Genomic DNA, 20,752 nt, shown 5'->3' on the forward strand with positions numbered 1-20,752 from the left:
CCATTTCCCAGAACCCTCTGGGTGAACACATGACTGTGACATCAGATCAGCCAATGTATCAGAGATCTGCCTCACCTGATTATTGATTTGTCACCTATGTTTCTCATATTATGTGTTTAGTTCAGTTAGTATTTAAGCCCAGGCTTTAGGCTAGCTCAGTGCAAGGTATTGCTTCTCTTGTGAGCTACTGAGCATTATTTCCTGTTTTTTGGTTCTAGTTGTGATCCCTGTTTGGATTTTGTCAGCCTGGTTAGGTTTGTGCTATGTATTTCTACTTTTATTTGTTGCTGCTTTTTGATTTAAATTGGGAAACCCTGGAAAATCAACCAAATATTAAAGCCTCATTTGTTTATAGGGCTGGCTCCAGGGCTGTAGCACTCCCCTGGCACTGGGTGTTATCTGGCCATCAATTTCCCGAGCAGGAGTAAGCTACTTCTTTCTAGTGAAGAAAGACGGCAGTCTTCACCCCTGCATTGATTACTGGGGACTTAATAAGATAACGCTTAAGGACTGCTACCCTGTACCTCTCAGGTCCTCTGCTTTTGAGGCATTGCAACAGGCATCTAACTTCACTAAGCTTCACATATCAAAATCAGGGTTAAGGAGAGGGACAAATGGAAGATTGCCTTCATCAACCCATTGTGAATTCTTAGTTATGCCCTTTGGGCCGATGACTACTACAGTTGTCTTACAGTGTTACATTACCAAGATTCTAAGGGAGGAGCTTGATCATTATGCGTTTTGGATGACATTCTCATCTATATTAAGACTCAAGATTAATACATAGCCCACATCCAATGGGTTCTCCAGCTGTTCTTGGAGAAGCACTTGTTTGTGAAGTTGAAGAAATCACTGTTCCATGTTCAGACAACATCCTTTCTGGGATTTGTGTTGTCAAATCTGAGCATGGATCCAGCCAAGGTCCAGGTCATGGCCCAGTGGCCACAACCCACATGCCTCCACTTGGTACAGTGCTTCTTGGGCTATCCTAATTCTTCTGCCAATTTGTGAAGAATTTTAGCATGATAGCTACACTGCTGACTGCCCTCACAAAAAAAGAGTTTGAGGCAATTTCAGTGAACTCCTGAAGCCCAAGAAGCCTTTGAGGAACCAGAAGCTATATCCCTGTGTCTTCTTCTCTTACCACCTTTCTCCCTTAGAGTGAAACTATTATATGGATGATCATGAGTTGTTGGCCTTAGAGGAATGAAGGCACTGGCTGGAGGGAGCCAAACATCCTTTCCTGGTTTGGACAGATCACAAAAATCTGGCCTATATACAGCAGGCCAAATGACTAAATCCACACCAAGCCAGGTGGGTACTGTTGTTTGCCCTATTCCATTTTGTGCTGTCATAGAGACCTGGGTTGATGAATGCAAAGCTAGATGCTCTCTCCTGCCAGTGAAACAGCCAATAACCATAGTCCCAGTGGGCCGCATAATGGCTCCCATGCAGTGGGAGGTAGAAGTTATTGCACAACAGCCCTCAGAAATGAACCATATCCTGGTGCTGCAGTGGGGGCACTCTTCTCCAATTGTTATGCACCCAAGGGTGACCCACACATTAGAGTTCCTGCATAGGTGGTTCTAGTGACCATGCATGGATCAAGATATGCGAGCTTATGTGTCAGCTTGCAGGGTGTTCACCTGCAACTAAGAGCCCACGACTAAACCCGCAGGCCTGCTCCATCCATTACCCATCCCCTCATGCCCATGGTCTCATGTTTCCCATGACTTTATCATATGGTGCAGTCAACGCCCATGACACATCGAAGCGGTATGCGGAAGGATTGCAAAACTGGGTTATACTCTTTGCCTGGCACATCAGTGGAATGCCAATGGTGACTGCGTGCTTGTTTTAGAATCCATGGGCCTAAATCTTGCCATGGGTCAGTTTTGTATGCCTTTTCCAAAGAAATGTGGGGCCGTAAATGAAACACACTGTACAATTCATTTTGACTTGGATTCAGTTCTACGGTTGCCCCCACCCATGTTTTATCCCAATACATGTGGCTGGTGGACAGCCTTTCTCCCTTTGGGGCTTGCCCAAAGAATTTGCTCTCATAAGACTCATCTGGGCCTTCTGAAACATGTGATGTACAGTGCAGCTCATCTGGAGCCATAAGAATGGGGACGTGCGTGTGCTGCTCTGCTTGAGCTGCGAGGAACTTGCTCATTTCATCCACCCCAGTCTTCAGTTTCCACGCGTACGCATACAGAGGCTCAGTAGAATTGCACCTCACCATCTGAAATGTCATTTCTTCATCCACTTCCAAAGTTAACACCTTACTACTGCTATGTAGTGAGCAATTCAGTTTGCACATTAAATCTCTGGCCATAAGATTCACTGGGCAAACTTCTGAATTCTGAAATTTCTTCCTTGCAAATTCACACTGAACTGGCTGAGATACACGTTCTGCAGTAGCATGTCCCCTCGCCCCCAGAGTGGTGACAACTTATCCGCTCAGGGGAGGATGTAAATGCTTCCTTCTAATTACTGAAAGTGCAGCATCTGAATCTACCAAAAACTTCATATCTTTTCCCATCGCACGCATTTCAACAATAGGCAAAGCTAAAAATAATAATAATAACAATAATTATAATAATAATAATAATAGTTCAATTTATGTAGCGCCTTTCTCAAACCCAAGGATGCTTTATAAAAAGATCCGAAAATAGCAAAATACATAATCAACAATAAGGAAAACAACACAGAACACACACACACACACAACTCCACAGGTCCAACAGCTAACGAGAGAGTTGAGCTAAACATGCTCGAATACAAAGCATATATTTACCCATCTGCAGCAGCCGCGGTTTCCCCCGCGGTTTCTTCTCTGTAACGCTGCCTCGGCTGGCCTCGGGGTAGGCCTTGGCAATCTTCTGGGAGTGGATTGCCCATGGCGTTTGGACAATTCCTTGCGAAGTGTCCCTCGTTATGACATATGAAATATGACAATATGTCATGACTTATGACAATATGTTCCACTAATTGTCCCCTTCTTGGCCTCGATACTGTCCTCGTATGGGCTGTCGAGGCTGTCATAAGAGGGTGGTGGTTGTCGTTGTCCGGACCCGTGTCCTTGGTCACCGGTCAGGGGTGGGGCTGTTGGAGCTTGTGCTTGGTGGTCATGTTGCTGTGTGACTCCCTCCTGTTGGGGCGCTGCCACTGGTGCGATCGCTCCTGGTGGGGCAGAGTCAAGGTCTGGGTCGGGTGGGTAGCCTGGGGAAGACACACACTAGAGAGCAGATTTAGTTTCCGCCTTAAACTACCTCCATCGGGGAAACCCATATTGTCCACCCAAAACTATATATTATATATATTTTAGTAATCATTCCCCATATTTCTTTCTCACATCCGTACATATGACCGAGGTCCATCTCTTGGGTTTTATGTTTTATACTTGCTTGGGATCCCATTATGTTCTCTCAAAGGTTCCTTTATGTGTCCACTTTAGACCCAAACAAAATGGAATATACCACTAACTTTCCTATGAGAGGCTCTCCCGGAGTCAACTCCTCACTCACACTACGATATGTCTAAAGTATTGGATCGTTCACCTGGGGTAGATCAGCCCCTTATGCAGCCATCCGTAAACAGCCATGCACTCCTCTGCCCTCTCGGGCGAGTACTATCACCTGTACAGACTTAGTCTGTCAGCACACGTACGGACCTAGTCCGTCGGCACTCAGAGACAGTTTGCCTCGGCCTAATGCCTAACCACTGCCTCCTACCCTGACAGGAACTCTCGTTTGAAGTGGTATAATGGGGTTTCACTTAAGGTTTTGTTAGATCCAATTGCCAGGGAAAATTCTCCTCCAGTCGGTGTTACTTCTCCCGCCTACTGCGGTCTTCCCTCCCGATCTGGGGCTACCCCAGAGAGTTCCTCCTGGAGGGGATTTCACTTTCAGTTGTGGAGTGTTGACTCGATCCTGTTTGTGACGTCTAAATTGTCATGGTGCAATCAGTCAATCAAATACTCAGACACGTGGAGCCTTTGAGTAACATTTACACACAGCAGACATACTCTACACTTTAAGTGATCTACAGGATCATCTTTTTAAGAAGCAAATATGCCAGGGCCAGCATTATTTAGCAATGTGAGCAAAGCAAATATTTGCCTTCACAATCCCCCCTTTGATCCTGGATCACTCACTAGTAGTCATCCACTCAGGAATATCAGGGCCTTCTCAGTCAACATCATCTCCCTTTAGTTGCGTTAAAGCTTGTATGGTAGCCGTTCTAGCCAAACATTTGGAACACATGGATAAAATACATGGCACTAAAATCATCAATAATAACAAAGTACAAAGTATTGGGGTCACAACCGTTAATGCTTTCATTGCCCATCACCCTATCATAGCTTCTAGCCAATCCCACTATGACCCTCCCACATCAGGTGGCGGGGCCACAGCATCTCTCATATGGGCATATTCACATTATCACTCAAGTCAGGAATATAAAAACAGCAAGATGTGTTCAGAATTGTGCATGCTTCTCCCTCCTTCATGGTCATTAAGTCTAGTATCTGTCTATGTTTTATGAGTATTTGATTGACTGATTGCACCATGACAATTTAGACGTCACAAACAGCCTCAGGCTCTCTGGGGCCATCATTCACTGTTGTCATCAATTGATACGCTAGTCCATTGATCTTCATAAGGCAGCGGTGGTGCCTCCACCCAGGAATAGTGACCATCCGATGACCTCAAGTCGTCTGGACGGGTCCATCATCTTGTGTCCGTTGTACCAGCTCGGCACCTCTCTCTTGCATCTAGACAGGCACCAGCTCATTGGGGATGGCTGTGTATCTTCTGACAGCACATAGACATGTGACCTGGCCATCAACAGGCCTGGATAGCAGCATCAACAGGCAGCTGGGTAGCCATCGGCCACTTCTTGGTAATCTGCCAAATGTTCTATCCCCAAAGACCCACATTTGATTTTTGTGGCCTTTAGGGGCAGTCATACTATAGTTTGAGGTTGTGCCATTGTGCACGCAGATGGTACCCTGACAGGGGCTCTCGTTAGAAGTGGTATAATGGGGTTTCACTTACGGTTTCGTTAGATCAAGGCCATCTCCAACTGCCAGGAAAAATTCTCCTCCAGTCAGTGTTAATTCTCCCACCTACTGTGGTGTTCCCTCCTGATCTGGGGCTACCCCAGAGAGTTCCTCCTGGAGGGGATTTCCCTTTCAGTCATGGTGTATTGACTCGATCCTGTTTGTCCATCCATCCATCCATTTTCTAAGCCGCTTCTCCGTCAGGGGGGGTGCTGGAGCCTATCCCACCAAGCCTCTATTTACCATCACTGCTGGTCAAAAAGGAAGTAGCTTCAGGAGACTACCACCCTCAGATTGGACAGAGGAGTGCAATTCAGCCCTCACTACTCTCAAGGGCAAACACTTGTGTTGTGTTGTTCTCCCCATCTAGACTTTTCAAAGCCAATGATTCTTTGATTCTTTCTTTTCATGCCTTCTTTTGATGAACAACCACTAACTGATCATTAATAGCTAGGAACAATCATCATTTCATTAAAATGTGAAATTTTGCAAATGTCCATAGGCTTATGTCTTTATTAATGTATGCATTCAGCTTTAGAAATTATGTACATGATGTTTTCCTTGACACAGCTCATTGTTTCATAAAAAAATAATGAGCTGTACATCAGTAAACAACTCACTACAGCAGATTGTTGAGATGTAGAAGTTAGGGAACCAGCCTTGTGACCGGAAGGTCACTGGTCTGATCCCCTGAGCTGACAGTTTGTCACTGAGGTGCCCTTGAGCAAGGCACCTAACCCCCAACTGCTCCCCGGGAGTTGGGGATAGGGCTACCCATCACTCTGGGCGAGTGTGCTGACTGCCCCCTAGTGTGTGTCTTCACTAGTGTGTATATTATGTTTCGCTGCACGGATGGGTTAGATTGTGTAGATGAATGTCATGGGACTTATAATGTTCACTTAATCTTAAATATTGTTGGTAAATAATAATAAATAAATAATAAATTCTGTATGAAATTAAAAGTCCTGTTAACATATGTGTTTAAAACATATATTCTTTAGTGTAGAACAGTTACAAAGTGCCTAAAGTAAAGTTTGAACTCCTCAAAATTGGTTAGCGTTTATCAGCTATGAATAATACAAATGTGGATTTAAAAGTCAGGGTAACAGATGTATTTAAATATATGTATGCAGTAAGTTCAGATCTTTTTGGGATATCTGAACTTACCTTAAGTTACTTTTTAAGAAATATTTAATTAATGTGTCTAAATGTATGTAACCTTCCGGTAAAGAATCTTCTTGCTTCTTAATGTTTACATGTTAGCAATTGCATAACCATGCTAATATTTATCTTTGGATTAGCGTTTGCATTACTTACAGTCACAGATGACCTTTAGTTGTAAAATATTAAATATCACTTGATAAATATGAAACAGGAACCTTAATTTGTTCTAACTGCACTCCCACAGTAAAAAATAAATAAAATCGATAAAGCATTTACATCGCAGATATTTACAGTGATTATATTCTGATCTATTTAAACCCATTAATAAATTTATAAAAAGGCATTAATAAAGATAGTAATAAGTTAAATATATACCCATTTATGAGGGTACTTTCTACAACTTTCAGTGCTGTTAAAATATCTTTAGATTTACATGAGTTTAATTAAAAAAAAATACTTAAAAAATCATAATGCTTTCCCACATTTGGGACAGTGTGTAACATTATAAATTCTCTTTATTTTATAAATTTCTCTTTTTTGTGGAAATAATTTGTGATTTTATGTGTGTATAACAGTTTATAGCTGTTTTTGCTAACAATGTAATGGAATGTTCAATCATTTGTTTTAATAAAATATGCATAATTAAGTTCACTCAAGTAAAATTTTTACTCAAGTAAAATAATTTTGGTCTAAAGTCCAAATCAGCTCTGACTTCAAACTAATGTAAAATAATCCAAAATCAAACAGTTAATCCAAACTATCTAAATAGCAAAATGAATTAGAGATCTTTAATTTTAAACCATTCGAATAACCACATCTTTCACAACACTTTTAAGTTCACTACTTTTCCTTGTATAGTGCTGTAATGCTTTAAACAAGGCAGTGGCACTAAGACTAAGGTAGAATTAAACCAGAATGGTAACCTGACATCTTGCTGACCTAAAAATAACCACATAACAAAGTTCAGAACAAACATTGGTCATTTCTTCCATGTTTTCTTGTTTACGCTTTAATGGAATTTTTGCTCTTTCTCACTTGATGTAAAACTTCAGCTCCTCAGCAGTCCATGGTCCTCATCATGGCACCCCAAACATTAGCAATATGACATAGATCTGGTTTGCAGGCTTGCCAGTGAAGCATATGTACTCTGTGTCAACAAGCAGTGACATCTCAGGAAAAGACATCACCTTGATAACAGTGTCTCTATAAAATCCCAATATATATCTCTATGTCAATGGTACCTTCACACGTATGCAAGCCACCCATTCCGTGGGCACAGATACACCCCGTAACATGACATATATTGGCTTGTTTACCTTTCGCAAATAAAAGTTGGGATGGCCCCTTTCATCTTTAGCATGTATAACTCCCAATGGATTTTCCCAAAAACAAGCTAAAATATGGAATATCTGACCACAGCACATATTTCCACTGTCTTTTGGATAGTCTGTGATGAACTTTGACCCAGAGAACTTGTCAGTGTTTCTTCATAGAATTCATGTATGTATTTCTCCTTGCTTAATAGAGTTATAAAGTTGTAATTTTTTTGGTGCAGTGATGGACTGTTTTAAGTGACAACAGTTTTCTAAGCTACTCCCAAGCCCATGTATTAAACACAGTAGCATAACCTTTTTTTAGGTAGTTCTGTCTGAGGGCTTGAAAGTCACACAGATTCAACAGTGTGTGATGGAATTATCTGTTGAGCAGTTGGGGTAGTATTTGAACTGTAATGGATGTAATGGTCAGTGAAGAGATGATGAAGTCTCTTACCAGGTTTTCAAAGCGCTTTATCACAACTCAGGGCTGAAATCTTTCCTCATGTTGTACACCATGACGTTGAAGGCGTGTCACTTTCTGATGAGCTCTGCTTGCATATTGTGATCAGCCATTTTCACCATAATTATGTTGGCTGCAGCCTCAAAGTGAGCATAAAAAACAGAATGCCAGAGACACGTTCACATTTACAATTTTGGTGGCTGATGAGTTGTAGTCTTTCATCGTTCTTAGTACCCACCACAGGCTCCTAGAGCCACCCTGTTGGAACTGTCTAGTTTCTTCCCATAGTGCTGCTTTGCCTCCTTCAACACTCTGCATACACTGTAAGATGCAGCCTTGTATAAGTCCTTGTTCCTGGTAGCGAGCCCTGTGTTGTAAGCAGCAATGTGAGATGATTTTATCCACCCACGGCTTCTGGTTGGGAAATATTCTGATGGTGGCTTGAGGAAGATGGTAAGATGGTCCAGTTTCCAAAATGGTGGATGTAGCCATCTTTGTACAGAGTGTAACAGTGGTCCAGTGTCTTGTCTGTGGGACGGGATGGTTCAAATGCTTCCCCTGCTTATTGGGGAGACCCAACTGGTCTCTCAAAAGCTCCCACTGCATTCACAACTGGAGTACACAGAGCTGAAGAAAGATATCCTCTGGCCGGTAGGCTGGATCTCGGGCAGCAAAAACAATGATTCTGCTCGCTAATGCTTTTTGGAATTTGAACAGGAATTTGTTTTCATGCAGCAGCTCCATGACTCCTGTAAGAGATGGCTCCTAGCTGAAGAATGGAACTTGGAGGGACTTATAAATCTGGTAGTAATAGTGAAGTTCAAAGCCTGCCTACCTGAAGGTACAGATGCTTGGGTAGAGTGCCACCATTCTATATCCCTAGAGGAGGCCACCACACTGGCAGAGGCTCACCTGGCAGCATATACAGGAGAAAGATTATAAGGTAAAGGTGAGGAATATCTGGTTGTATAAATATCTGAATATCTGGTCATATCTGTCACTATGGATTTCCAGTGAGAAATGCATAGTGTCAAGGTGGTTAGTCCTTGCCTTAACCATCTTCTGATTTTGGTACCCAATTGACCACAATTTAAGAGGTTAGTTAAAGAACTGGTAGAGGACGGGTCAACAGGCTTGCAGATGCACTTTTCCGCATCATCTCCCAAGTTGGAATCCCAAGAAATTAGAACTGACCAGAGTGCCACTTTTATGTAATGTCACCCATGTTATGTAAGTTGTGTGAATTACTGGGTATTAAATTTAAGTGTACCAGTGTTCACCATCCACAAACGGATGGGCTGGTAGAACAACTTAATTAGATCCTGACAAAACAGAAGTTTTTATGCAAGGATTCTAGAAACCGGGATAAGTGATTAGAACCCCTGTTCTTTGCTGTGTGAGAGGTCCCACGAGCCTCCTTGGGGTTCTCCCCCTTTGAATTGATATATGGACGAAAGCCTTGCTGTGTTTTATATGTCATTAGGGAAAACTGGGTGGAAGGACTTTCAAATAGGAAAAATTATGTTCTTGGTCTGTAAAGATGCTGCCTGTACCCCTGTTGAGCCTGCCGCTCTCCTAGTCATTTCAGCTGTTCTTCTCCCACTTCTGATTTGACTTCTCTCATGCTGTTGTCTGCACTCTCATCCCATTCAGCTCTCAGTCCCTAGAGGCCATGCTTTTTCACTATCAGTGTCCTTTTGGGAGCTTAAATTCCAAGCAAGTGATTCTCATAACTGAACAACTGTGATCTTCCCTACAGGACTTTCCATGCTAGACTACCTGCTGCAGTGACAGCCATTCTCACTTCATGTTCATTCCATTCAGGGGGATATAATCTGCTTTACTCATCCAACCCCTCACCTGTGATGCTTAACATTTAACAATCCGGAGAAGGAGCCAGAGACCAGAGAAGGAAGGCTTCCCCTGTCAAGTACTGGTTCCTATCAAGGTTTCTTCCTCACTGAAAGTCTTTGCTGCTATCACCCTTGGCTTGCTTGCCACCATGTCACACTGAATCAAATTCATCTGTCCTGTTTTTTTCTGATCTTTCAATCTTTACAACAAAACTACTTACTCCAAGCACCATACAAAGGGTCAATGTAACTAGACCTCATTTCTGCCTAGACTAAACTTTTCTACCTAACCATACTATGCCTAACTCAGATACTCAAATGCTAGACTGTCTGATCAACACCAGATTCTGAATCCAGCTCATCATATTGCACTGGCATACACTCATACAAAGTTCTCCACCCCAGCTGCTACACTTCAGAATGAGCTGCTGCAGAACTCATCATGTGAAGATAAAGTTGAAAAGTATATGTTCATTTTAAGAGTTCTTAGTAGCTCTTTCTTTATGAAAGACCTGGCTCAGTCTACTACATCCAACCCCTGATGGCTGAGAAGAGTAGTGCAAGTAACTTCTATAGACTTAAGAATTAAACATACATCTGGCCCTGATTCTGTACCTAACTACAGGTTGTCTCTGGCCCTGACCTTTCATCTTGCCTTCACACTGTCCCCATCTATATCTCTGGCCCTGACTATGTATCCGGCCCAGAGCCTTGCCTGACCTTGACCTTGTCTCTTGTCTCCTTGATTTTGTCTTTACCCTAGGGCTTGCCTCAAGATGACTGTGGCTTTTCACATCTCTGTGTTTTAAAATTTACATACTTTCAAAATGGTGCGGTTTATCATTGTTTGCACATGTGTATTAACTGTACTGTCATTGAGATCATCTGTGTTTTTTACTGTTAAACTATAGTCTGTTTGTTTCTTTGCGTGCAAAGCATAGCATGTGATACTTATTTGTACATCTGAGTTGTATTTGTTCTAGCTGTGGGTTTGTTTCTTGTTCTAAGTTCCTTGTTTTGTTAATAACCGGCTTGCTACTGTCAAGCTTATCTGGATGATGAGCTTTCTCTTTATTAGGAATATAATTATGGACATGTCTCTGATTATTATACCTTCCTGTGTTCTGTCCCCTGCTTCTCCAAGTCCCAGTAAAAGATGACCTGGGCATGTAACTGTCTTCCTCCATCCTCCCTGGAAATGAATATCTCTCCCAGCACAACATTAAGGAGTCAGTGTGTTTTTCAGGGGAAATGTGCATCATCACACGATGACCAAGTCACTAGGACTGGATCTTAAGTATGGAGAAACACTAGAAAAGCTTCACAGGTAGATTCACATCTTCAGGTCAGGGTCCAGTGCAAGAAAAATGGAGATGAGAGTGTCAATGCATGCTCACCAAGAGCCATTTATCATTAGAGTGGCTTATTTGGGAGGACGTGTGGAGCCATCAGATAAACTCAGAGATGTACTTGTGCCAAAACAAATTCAAATTAGAGGAAGGTTCCCAGAATTCCTTGTAAAGCTGATTAATATATGCAAACAATGTGATGAGGAGTTCCCTTAGAACTCTCTGAGTGTAAATGCATAAAAGGCTCTCTTGCACACTCTTTCTCACTCCAGCAATTTACAAGAACTTCAGTTGTTCCAAGTTACTTTGGGTGGACGAGCCTCTCTGAAAGCAGCTGTGTGAGTACCAGTATATTTATTGCAGTAGTTTTTCTAACTGAGATTCATTTTATAAGTGATCAGTGAACTGCAGGAGAATTCTTTGAGTGCTGTAGGGTCAACCAGGGATGCAGGAAGAGGGGGTGCTCTTGGTGCGCCAATGTCCTCTAATTTCAGGGTTGGCAAACTGCAACTGGTACAACTAATAAAGAAAGGCTTGAACTTGAACTTTTATTTATGCATTTTAAAAACCTGCAACAGCCTTGCACTGTTTACGTCAACAATACATTTTCATTTAAGTCAGCTAAATTGCTTCCCTTGCACACTGCTGGTGGGGATGGGCCACTAAAACAGAGAGCTGTAGGCTATTTCTGAGCCTCAAAGCGGCCTAATATGTGTTTTTTTAACACAAAAAAACATAATAATGTCCCATGTTTTGAATGTATCCTTTTTTTAATCAACTGTCATATATCTCTTGGATTAATTTGTGTGACTGTGGATGTGACACAATCTGTTACTGTGCCACACATCAACAATCTGATTGCACATCACTCAACTAATTTGCTTAAAATTCATCCAGAAGGAGAAAGAGTGGAATCATTTTGTGCATTTATTGTGTCGGTTATGTGGGTACATTGTCATCTCTCACCATTATGGCACATCATGATGTGTTATGGTAAGAATTTGATATGAATTATCAAACTAAAATAAAAAGAAAAAATCATTTTGCATAACATTACTGTTCACATCACATATATACAGTTTAAAATCTCAGCATCCCCAACTTAAAACACCTTTCTGCATCCCTAAGACCAGTAAAATAACTTCAAAGTCTCTGTAAGACTTTGAAGTTACTCTACTCTGTAGAGTAAAGCCAGAGTTAAATGGTTACATCAGACAGACCTCATTTACACCTGGCATTAATGTGCTGGGTGCTCAGATCATACGTAGAGAGCACTAATGTACTGTGTACCACTAAGAACTGCAAACTGTTTTTCAGAGTTACATTAGTGTGTTTTGTGAAAATGTAAAGTAAGTGAGGTGTATTAAGATTAAGTTAAGTATTAAGTTAATGTACTATATTTACTTGTTTTTTGTTTTTGTTTTTTTCCCAGAAAAATGAAACATTACATATTTTACCTGCTGGGAGCGGTTACAGTGGCTTTCACTGATGCATCTTTAAGAGGTACATATACATCTTTACACATACATTATTTTTAGCTATGACACAATCAAACAGAACCACCTTTAAAATTATGTTTCTTTTGCTTATGTATTATTGAACAAATCTGCATGGCTTTTTTTTCATTCCAGCCAAAAACCTCGCTCTCTATGGAAAAGCCACACAGTCATCCTTGGTTAATAACACCAATGCGGCATTCAGTCATGCCTACAATGCTATAGATGGAAATACTGATTCAAACTATAAGCATGGTTCTTGCACCGCCACTGAGACTCAACAAAACCCCTGGTGGAGGGTAGACCTCCTGGGTGATTATACAGTGACCTCTGTCACCATCTATAACAGAGGAGACTGCTGTCCAGAGAAGATCAATGGAGCTGAGATACGCATCGGAAACTCTTTACTCAACAATGGAAACAACAACACCAGGTGATTAAACTGTTTTCTATGTAAAATGGTAATAGTTGCTAGTATCGCTTGAAAGCTACTAGTTATGCAAAGCAAAAGTTGAACTACAAGAACTTAAGATGCTGAGCCAAATTAAGCCGTTTTCTGGTCAGGCTCCTCCCCTTACTGTATGTTGTAATGCTGCATTTGGGAGATTCTTGGAAAGTTGTACACACCAGATGCCACCTCGTAAACATACCATAGCAACTGACTTGCAGCATTTTAACAAACACATTCAGGATAACATAGCAACCATGTCGCAACACCCTGGCAAACATGTTATTAAGTTTTGGTAGCTGACTTTGTAAAGCCAACTAAAAGTTTGTTGACAAACTTTACCTGTCTAGTTTAGTTGAAGTGCACCTCCCACTAGCAGGTACTGAGGGTACTTAGTTGTAGTCAGAGGATAAGTGGAAGAATGTCAGGCCAGGTAGTTTTTACTGGTAAAAGGTTTGACCTCTAACCCAGATCTGACACATATCATTTAGCTACTGAAAGACTGGAGGCATAAAATTGAAGTAGATCAGATGAAATTTAAAGGGCTACAACCTGCAGGAAGGTAGATCTTCAGACCACTGTTACCGCCTCCATCCCATGAGAATATCATGGTTTATGTAAGAATGACACATCAATCAAAAACCTAACCAGCATGCATTGTACCAAGCCAAGTACTCCAGGCTATGTTGAGTTGACTTTTTATACTCTGTCAATTTCAGCTATTACTGACTGTGGCCTATAGAAATGTGTGGAGCGAGGAGGCGGACACATGTGCTGAGATAAGCGACTTTTATTGAGGGCAAATCCAGGGTCGTTGTCATGACAGTCCAGGTCCATATAACCAACACGGAGAGATCGATAGGCAGACATGACGAAATACACTCACGAAAACACAAACCCAAACACTTCCAACAGGACATAGAAACAAGTCAAACAATCAGTACATCTAACATCAAACAAAGACCAGCGAAAACAAAGGGTAAACACAGGGCTTAAATACGACATCGGGAAGACGAGGGACAGGTGAAAACAATCAGGGGCAGGAGTCACAAAACAAGGGGGCAGGACTAGGGATACCAAAACAAAGAAGCATGTGGACTATCAAAAGGTAAACAAAAAGCACGTGGCGAGTGGGAGGAGCCAGGCATGACACACATCCTCTCATATATGTACTGTTTTCTATCCAGGGCTGGGGTGATTTCTAGCATCCCTGCAGGAAAATCCAGCATCTTGAAGTTGAAAGGCATCTCAGGTCGCTACGTCAACGTGATCATCCCTGGAAATAACCGGATCCTGACTCTCTGTGAGGTTGAGGTGTATGGCTATCCCACTCCAGATGGTGAGAAGGACACTTATCACACTTTATACTGTTAAAATGAAAGTGCTTATCGACTCATATAAACCAAAACATTAATGTACACAGAGATCTGATCCCAGATCAAGTAACTCAAGGTTCAGGCTACAGGAATTAGTCCAGTGTAGCTTCAAAGCCACATTTCTGATATTTATTCCTAGCAGTGGGTAGCCATGTCGCCTCACAGCAAGTAGGGCCTGGGCTCAATTCCCCAGCCGGGTGGCCAGGGTCCTTTCTTTGTGGAGTTTGCATATTCTCCGAGTGTCTGCGTGGGTTTTCTCTGGGTACTCTGGTTTCCCCAACAGTCCAAAGACATGCAGTCAGGTCATTTGGACAAGCTAAATTGCCCCTATGTTTGAGTGAATGTGTGTGTCTGCCCTGCAATGGATTGGCGACCTGTCCAGGGTGTGTCCTGCCTTCTGCCCTATGACCGCTGGGATAGGCTCTTAAGAAGCAGCTTAGAAGGTGTGTATGTGTGTGTATTATACAGAGGGTAATCGGTGTGTCATGATATACATGTTAAAGTGATTTTTTTCCTGTATGGGAGCTGTGAGATGATATGTGCTGTGCATCAGCTATATTTTGAATTAATGTTTCAGATATAAATTATTTCTATATTTTTGTATTATAGAATAGTATATTGTACAATTAAATACAAATCTTGGTTTTGGTTATGGTTGAACTTTCTGTTCCACCTTAAATGGAGCAGCAGTTTTGTAAATGTATATGGCAAATGGGACGTTAACTTTACTTTTTCTACCCTGGATGGTTGATTAGCTGAGCTGTTTGGAATGATGAGTTTAGAGAAGGAACTTGAGCTGGAAGAAGGGTAGTTTTCCAGGTCGTTCAGTTGCAACAGTGATGGGCAAAGAGTGGCAGACTGCACGGTTACCGGCACTGTCATATCAAATGCCCATGCTAATACTTCAACTATGCTTACCTTTTTTTTGAAGTCTCTCCCAAAAGCCTCAGTTAGCAGAGGGAGGTTACAGCAGCTACTCCCCACATAGGATTCAAACAGCCGCAAGTGCCAAATTTGCATGGGTGAAAAAAAAACAAAAAAACAAAAGAGATGTGTGTAGCTTCGAATAGTCAGACGTAGAGAATCTTGGGTCATGCAGGTTAAAGGTTAAACACTCATTTAAGCCCTTAACAAGCATTTGTCTTTTTCCAAAAAAACATTTTTGGAACTACAAGTAGCTGGATGAGCTCACAGGACAAAAACATTGTCACCTGTGACTGAAACATACCGAACTGTGTGTAATACATCCACAAGCATGAATAACAGTTGCAATTCAATTTTGCACAAACTGGACCAGTTTCCGGATGTAGGCTTTATCAATGACTGCCACTCCTGCATGAAAGTACTGTGTAGTTTGGCCAGATTTCTCTGGTGTCTTACTCATTGTTCCAGGTGGTCCCACACATTTTTAAGAGGATTCAAATCTTTGGATTTTGTGGGCCAGATGTGTGAATGCTCATCATGCCAATCAGTCATTTACATTTTCTCCAGAGCAACTTACAAGTTGATCATTTTAAACAGGTAAGTGAAGGTAGTTTTAGGACTTTTGCTTAAAAACTCTTTTTGGTGTAGTGTAGGATGTTTACCCAGGCAAGGACTGAACCCCAGCCTACAGCATAGAAGGCAGAGGTGTTACCTACTACACTATACCAACCACCAGTCACAATTGCAGCCCTGTGAAGGCAAGAATTGTCATTTTGGAATACAAGGATAGTGTCACGCATGCGAGTCCGCACTTGGACTTGGACTCCAACTCCCAGAATACACTGGGAGATCAGGTGATGTCAACATGCGCTCCTATCAGCGCTCATAATCACCTGACTTTTAAAATATCTTTACCTGTGACTCGTAATAGCTGAGAGTAAAAAAGCCTGGGCTTTAGACTCAGTCTTTGCGAGGTATTGTTTATCTGACATTACTAAACGTTCTCATTTGTATGTTTATTGGATTGACCACGTTTTTGACCCTGTGTGTTTCTGTATTTTACTATGCTTTTTACCTTCCGTTTTTGTACCATTGCTGTTTTTTTGGATATTGGTTTTGACCCCTTGCTAGGTTGACCGGTTTATCATTAAAACTCATTATCCTCCATCCGCAAGTGTCTGGAATTCTGTCATCGCTCTGTTTTTAGTAAGATGATGAGCAAAAGGGAAAATCTGGCTGTAGAGCAGCTCAGTGTCGGCACTGGGGTTCAAATTTACTGTCACTTCAACCAAAGCGTTGCAACCAACCAGAGTGTTCTTTCAGAAATTGGTTGTGAAGAACCTGCATTGACTTCTAGAAGCAATTCTTGCCTGGAAGTGAAGCGATTTTTATTCACAAGCTGTGAAACAATCAGTTATGTCTTTTTTCTGTACAAAACCTGTATTGTGTGCTTAAATTGTTACAGAGCTCCTCTTTGCTCTAGGTATAAACTAAGGGGTGGCGTAATTGGTCCTACACTTGTAGAGGAGACTGCCACATTAGCATTCTTTTCTAATTCTTTATCGAAAACATATCATATCAATAAATTTGCATATTGTTGCACCCCAAGTATACACCCTGACAGGAACAGCAAAACAGCAAAAGTATAAAATTAAAAACATAACCATGCATGCTACATGCTACGCATTTCTAATAAAGTGAGGATACTTAGATTTACAGGCAAACTTCAGTATTGATGTTTTATTAGATCAGAAATTTTCGTTTTCACCAGACTCATTGTTTCCTGTGCAGGACAAAAAGTAACGCTGAAAGGAACAGCTTCACAGTCCAGCCTTTATGATCGTGGTTTTCCATCCAACGCCATTGATGGAAATCAAGATGGTGTGTACAGTCATGGCTCCTGCTCACACACTGAAAAAAACTTAAATGCATGGTGGAGACTGGACCTGCTGAAACAGCACAAAGTATTCACCATCAGGGTCACTAACAGGCAGGAATTGGGTCACAGACTGAATGGAGCTGAAATTAGAATCGGAGACAGTCTGGACAACAACGGCAACAATAACCCAAGGTAATTATTATGTTATAATGACAGTTCCAACCTTAGTTTTACAGGCTAAGAATACTGATTGGTATTTCTGGATGAGTACTAAAATATTAACTCTCAGAATCATTCTTAAAAGTAATAATATTAATCTTTCATAATTTACCATTGAGTAATCTTTGCTACTGCAGTTTAAAAACATATCCACCTTAGATCTCCTAGATTTGACCTACTCTGTTCATTAATAAACAGTGGGTGAGTGAGATTATCACATATTTCAATATGATCATGTGCATCAGTGTGCCAGTTAAAACTAAAATCACCTACCATTAGCATTTCTATATCAGTATTAAATAGGTAGCACATATACAGTATTGTGATAAAAGTCTAGCTATACTGTAAACTACAAAGGAGGAAGCAGGAGGTAGGGGGAGGGGTGGGGGGTTTTCGCAAAAGCAAGACACACAGACTCCCGAGTGGCGCAACCGTTTAAGCGTTGGCCCTATCATAATCAGGAGATCACGAGTTCAATCCCTGGTGATGCTACAACCATCCATAGCCGGGAGTCCAAGAGAGCACAATTAGCCTCGCTCTCTCTGGGTGGGTAGGATGGCCCCTCTTCTCCTCCCATCACTCAGCGCAGGCGTCTGTTAACTGACTGCAGCATGGCATATGCTACCCTGGGCTCAAGGAGGACGCTGGAGGCAGGATTCAATATTGCAGTAGCCATTATTTTTGTTTTACCACAAAATCAACAAACCAAATAAAACCAACACTATGCTGGCCACTTTCCAGTGGCTTCAGCTATCCAGCTAGACTTTTCAGTCCTTTATTCAATAGGGCTTTTCAGCTCTTCAGTCGCCGCTGCCACACTGACGTAATAGATCTGGCATTTGGCGCTTTCCTGCATGAGCGGCAGTTCAAAAAGAAGCGGTGGCTGGTTTCACAAGTCTCGGAGGAAGCCTGTGCCAGCCTTCATCCTCCTAGGGTTGATAGCATCGTGTGATTGGGGGAGTCCTAAGTAGCAGGTGGAATTTGAGATGACTAAATTGGGCAGAAAATCAGGTTAAAAAAAAAAAAGCAAGATACACTTTTAAGACTAATAATCCAAAATATTTTCTTCACAGACTGACTTAAGGGTTATAGCTTGGATATAGTGTCTAAGACAGCTACTCCTCCATCATTGCTATGCTGTCAGTTCTATGCAGATTATAATTATATTGTTGCCAGGCTTCCATCAGCACCACAAAACCTGGGTCTGACTGAGAGATCAGAATTTTTGGCTGGTGGAGTTTATCATGTTGTATTAAGTATATTTAAGTGAATTGTTTATAGTGCTCTATTGTTTTTAAATCTAATTTGATTTTTTAAATATTTTGTTCTACTTAACTTTGGAAGCCTGTGAAGTATGGTAATGACAAACATACATGAGATGCTTCATCACACTTCTCATACCTTCTGAACATGCTAATTGCTTATTGTAAATTTTGAATGGAGCATTTTTTTAATGCAATTTAGTTTTAGTGAAGACAAGGGGGTAACATGAATTTATAATGTACGTAACTGAAAGAGCTGTCATTTATTTTAACATTTCACACATATTAAGAATAGCTTCTTCTTCTTATTAAAGGCATTTGATGATGAAAAGTGTAGATTGGGCTACATTTTTTGTAGCTTGAAAAAAGATAAAGCAGTATGAGTCTTTGAGTGTTTATTCAGGCCTAATCAATATTAGCTTGTATTTTTTTCACAAATTTGAAAATTGTGATCATTTTTCATTTGTTGCTTCATCAGGTGTGGAGTGATCAACACTAAGAATAATGTTCTGTCCTTTAACTGTAACGGGATGCAGGGACGGTACATCAACATTGTGATTCCAGGAAGATCGGAATACCTCACTCTGTGTGAGGTGGAGGTGTATGGAGTTCCTCTGATCTGAAGAACCTCTTGGCCTTTATGATTACAATGTGATGATCAGTTTTATTTCTCTGCTGGTTGTTGGCCATGATTGTACCCTGAAAGCAATGAAATAGAATTTGGATCAAAATTAAGTGACCAATGGGGGGTGTAAGAGGTCAGGAGTTTTCTGATAGAGGGGAGTAGGTTATGCAGGGCTTTGAAAGTGAGCAGTAAAATTTTAAACTTTATACAGGACGGAACTGGTAGCCAGTGAAGCTGAGAGAGAATGGGAGTAATGTGAGCTGAACACATGGGTGAGGCTGAATGTACTGTAGCTTTTGTACAGACTTTACAGGGAGACCAACAAAGAGGGAGTTACAGTAATCAATATGAGACACAATGAAGTTTGTGCATTGTTATCTGTCAAGAACAGTCGAAGATGAGCAATACAATGTAAATTAAAGAATGCAGTCTTATTGAAGGACTTAATATGTAGATCAAAAGTGTGCAGTGAAAGTTATGGCCATAGCTATGAATAATCTGGCCAAGTGGTAGGATGTAGATTAGGAAAAGAAGGGGTCTAAGAACTGAGCCCTGAGGAACACTACATGTAACAGGACAGGTGGAGGACTAGAGTGGACTCTGAAGGCTGTATCAATACCAGTAGAGGAAAGACAAGAAATAAGAACATCATAAGTAACATTATCAAATGCTGCACGTAAGTTTAGGAGAAGGAGAATATTGACAGTATCACTATCAGCAGATCAGTACTGGCCTCAATTCAAGTCAGTTGTCTCTCCCGTCATATGCCAGGCTGCTCTGATCATCATGGTCCTTATCCGACTTGAAGCTACTTTTTAAAATGGTCTGTTAATAATATAATAATTTGGTTTTCATTGGCTAACCTGGAACTGTAACAATGGGGTTTTGATTCAAATTGCTTGAATGCTTGAATGGGTTTTAAAGATTACCTTTTGCTGTTGATATTTGATGACTGTAAACAATGTACACCATTGTTCATAGCCTTATGCATTTCTGGGTTAATTTTCTACTTTTTGTAATGACAGTCTATTGTTCTTTGGTTGATCTCTATTTCTCTATTGGGTAAATAAATTTTGTCAGGTCTGCACATTGTGAATTGCTTATTAACTGCACGAGTCTGAGCACCAGCTACAATTCTACATATATACACTCACTGACCACTATATTAGGAAAATCTTCCGCAAACTGGCCACTTTATTCAAAACACCTACCTTCTACTTCCATTCACTGGCCACTTTATTATAAGTGCTTACCTTGCACTTCCACTCATGCCATCTCATGCCACCTTATAGTACGTTATGACACATTCTACTTTA

At 41.2% G+C, this 20,752-nt stretch overlaps 1 protein-coding gene across 1 annotated transcript in view; it reads left to right on the forward strand.

Annotated features, from left to right (window-relative positions):
• LOC108437364 overlaps positions 1-20,523 on the forward strand; it is a 50,686-nt gene extending 30,163 nt beyond the window's left edge. Inside the window, exons 9-13 of the mRNA XM_017714406.2 lie at positions 12,640-12,710; positions 12,839-13,136; positions 14,339-14,490; positions 17,243-17,522; positions 19,290-20,523. Coding sequence (XP_017569895.2) covers positions 12,640-12,710; positions 12,839-13,136; positions 14,339-14,490; positions 17,243-17,522; positions 19,290-19,434 — 946 coding nt within the window. The 3' untranslated portion in view covers positions 19,435-20,523. The remainder of the gene's footprint in view (positions 1-12,639; positions 12,711-12,838; positions 13,137-14,338; positions 14,491-17,242; positions 17,523-19,289) is intronic.
• The last annotated feature ends 229 nt before the right edge of the window (positions 20,524-20,752 follow it).

This window comes from Pygocentrus nattereri, chromosome 24 (assembly GCF_015220715.1).
Source record: "Pygocentrus nattereri isolate fPygNat1 chromosome 24, fPygNat1.pri, whole genome shotgun sequence".
In the NCBI taxonomy this organism is placed as follows: Eukaryota; Metazoa; Chordata; class Actinopteri; order Characiformes; family Serrasalmidae; genus Pygocentrus; species Pygocentrus nattereri.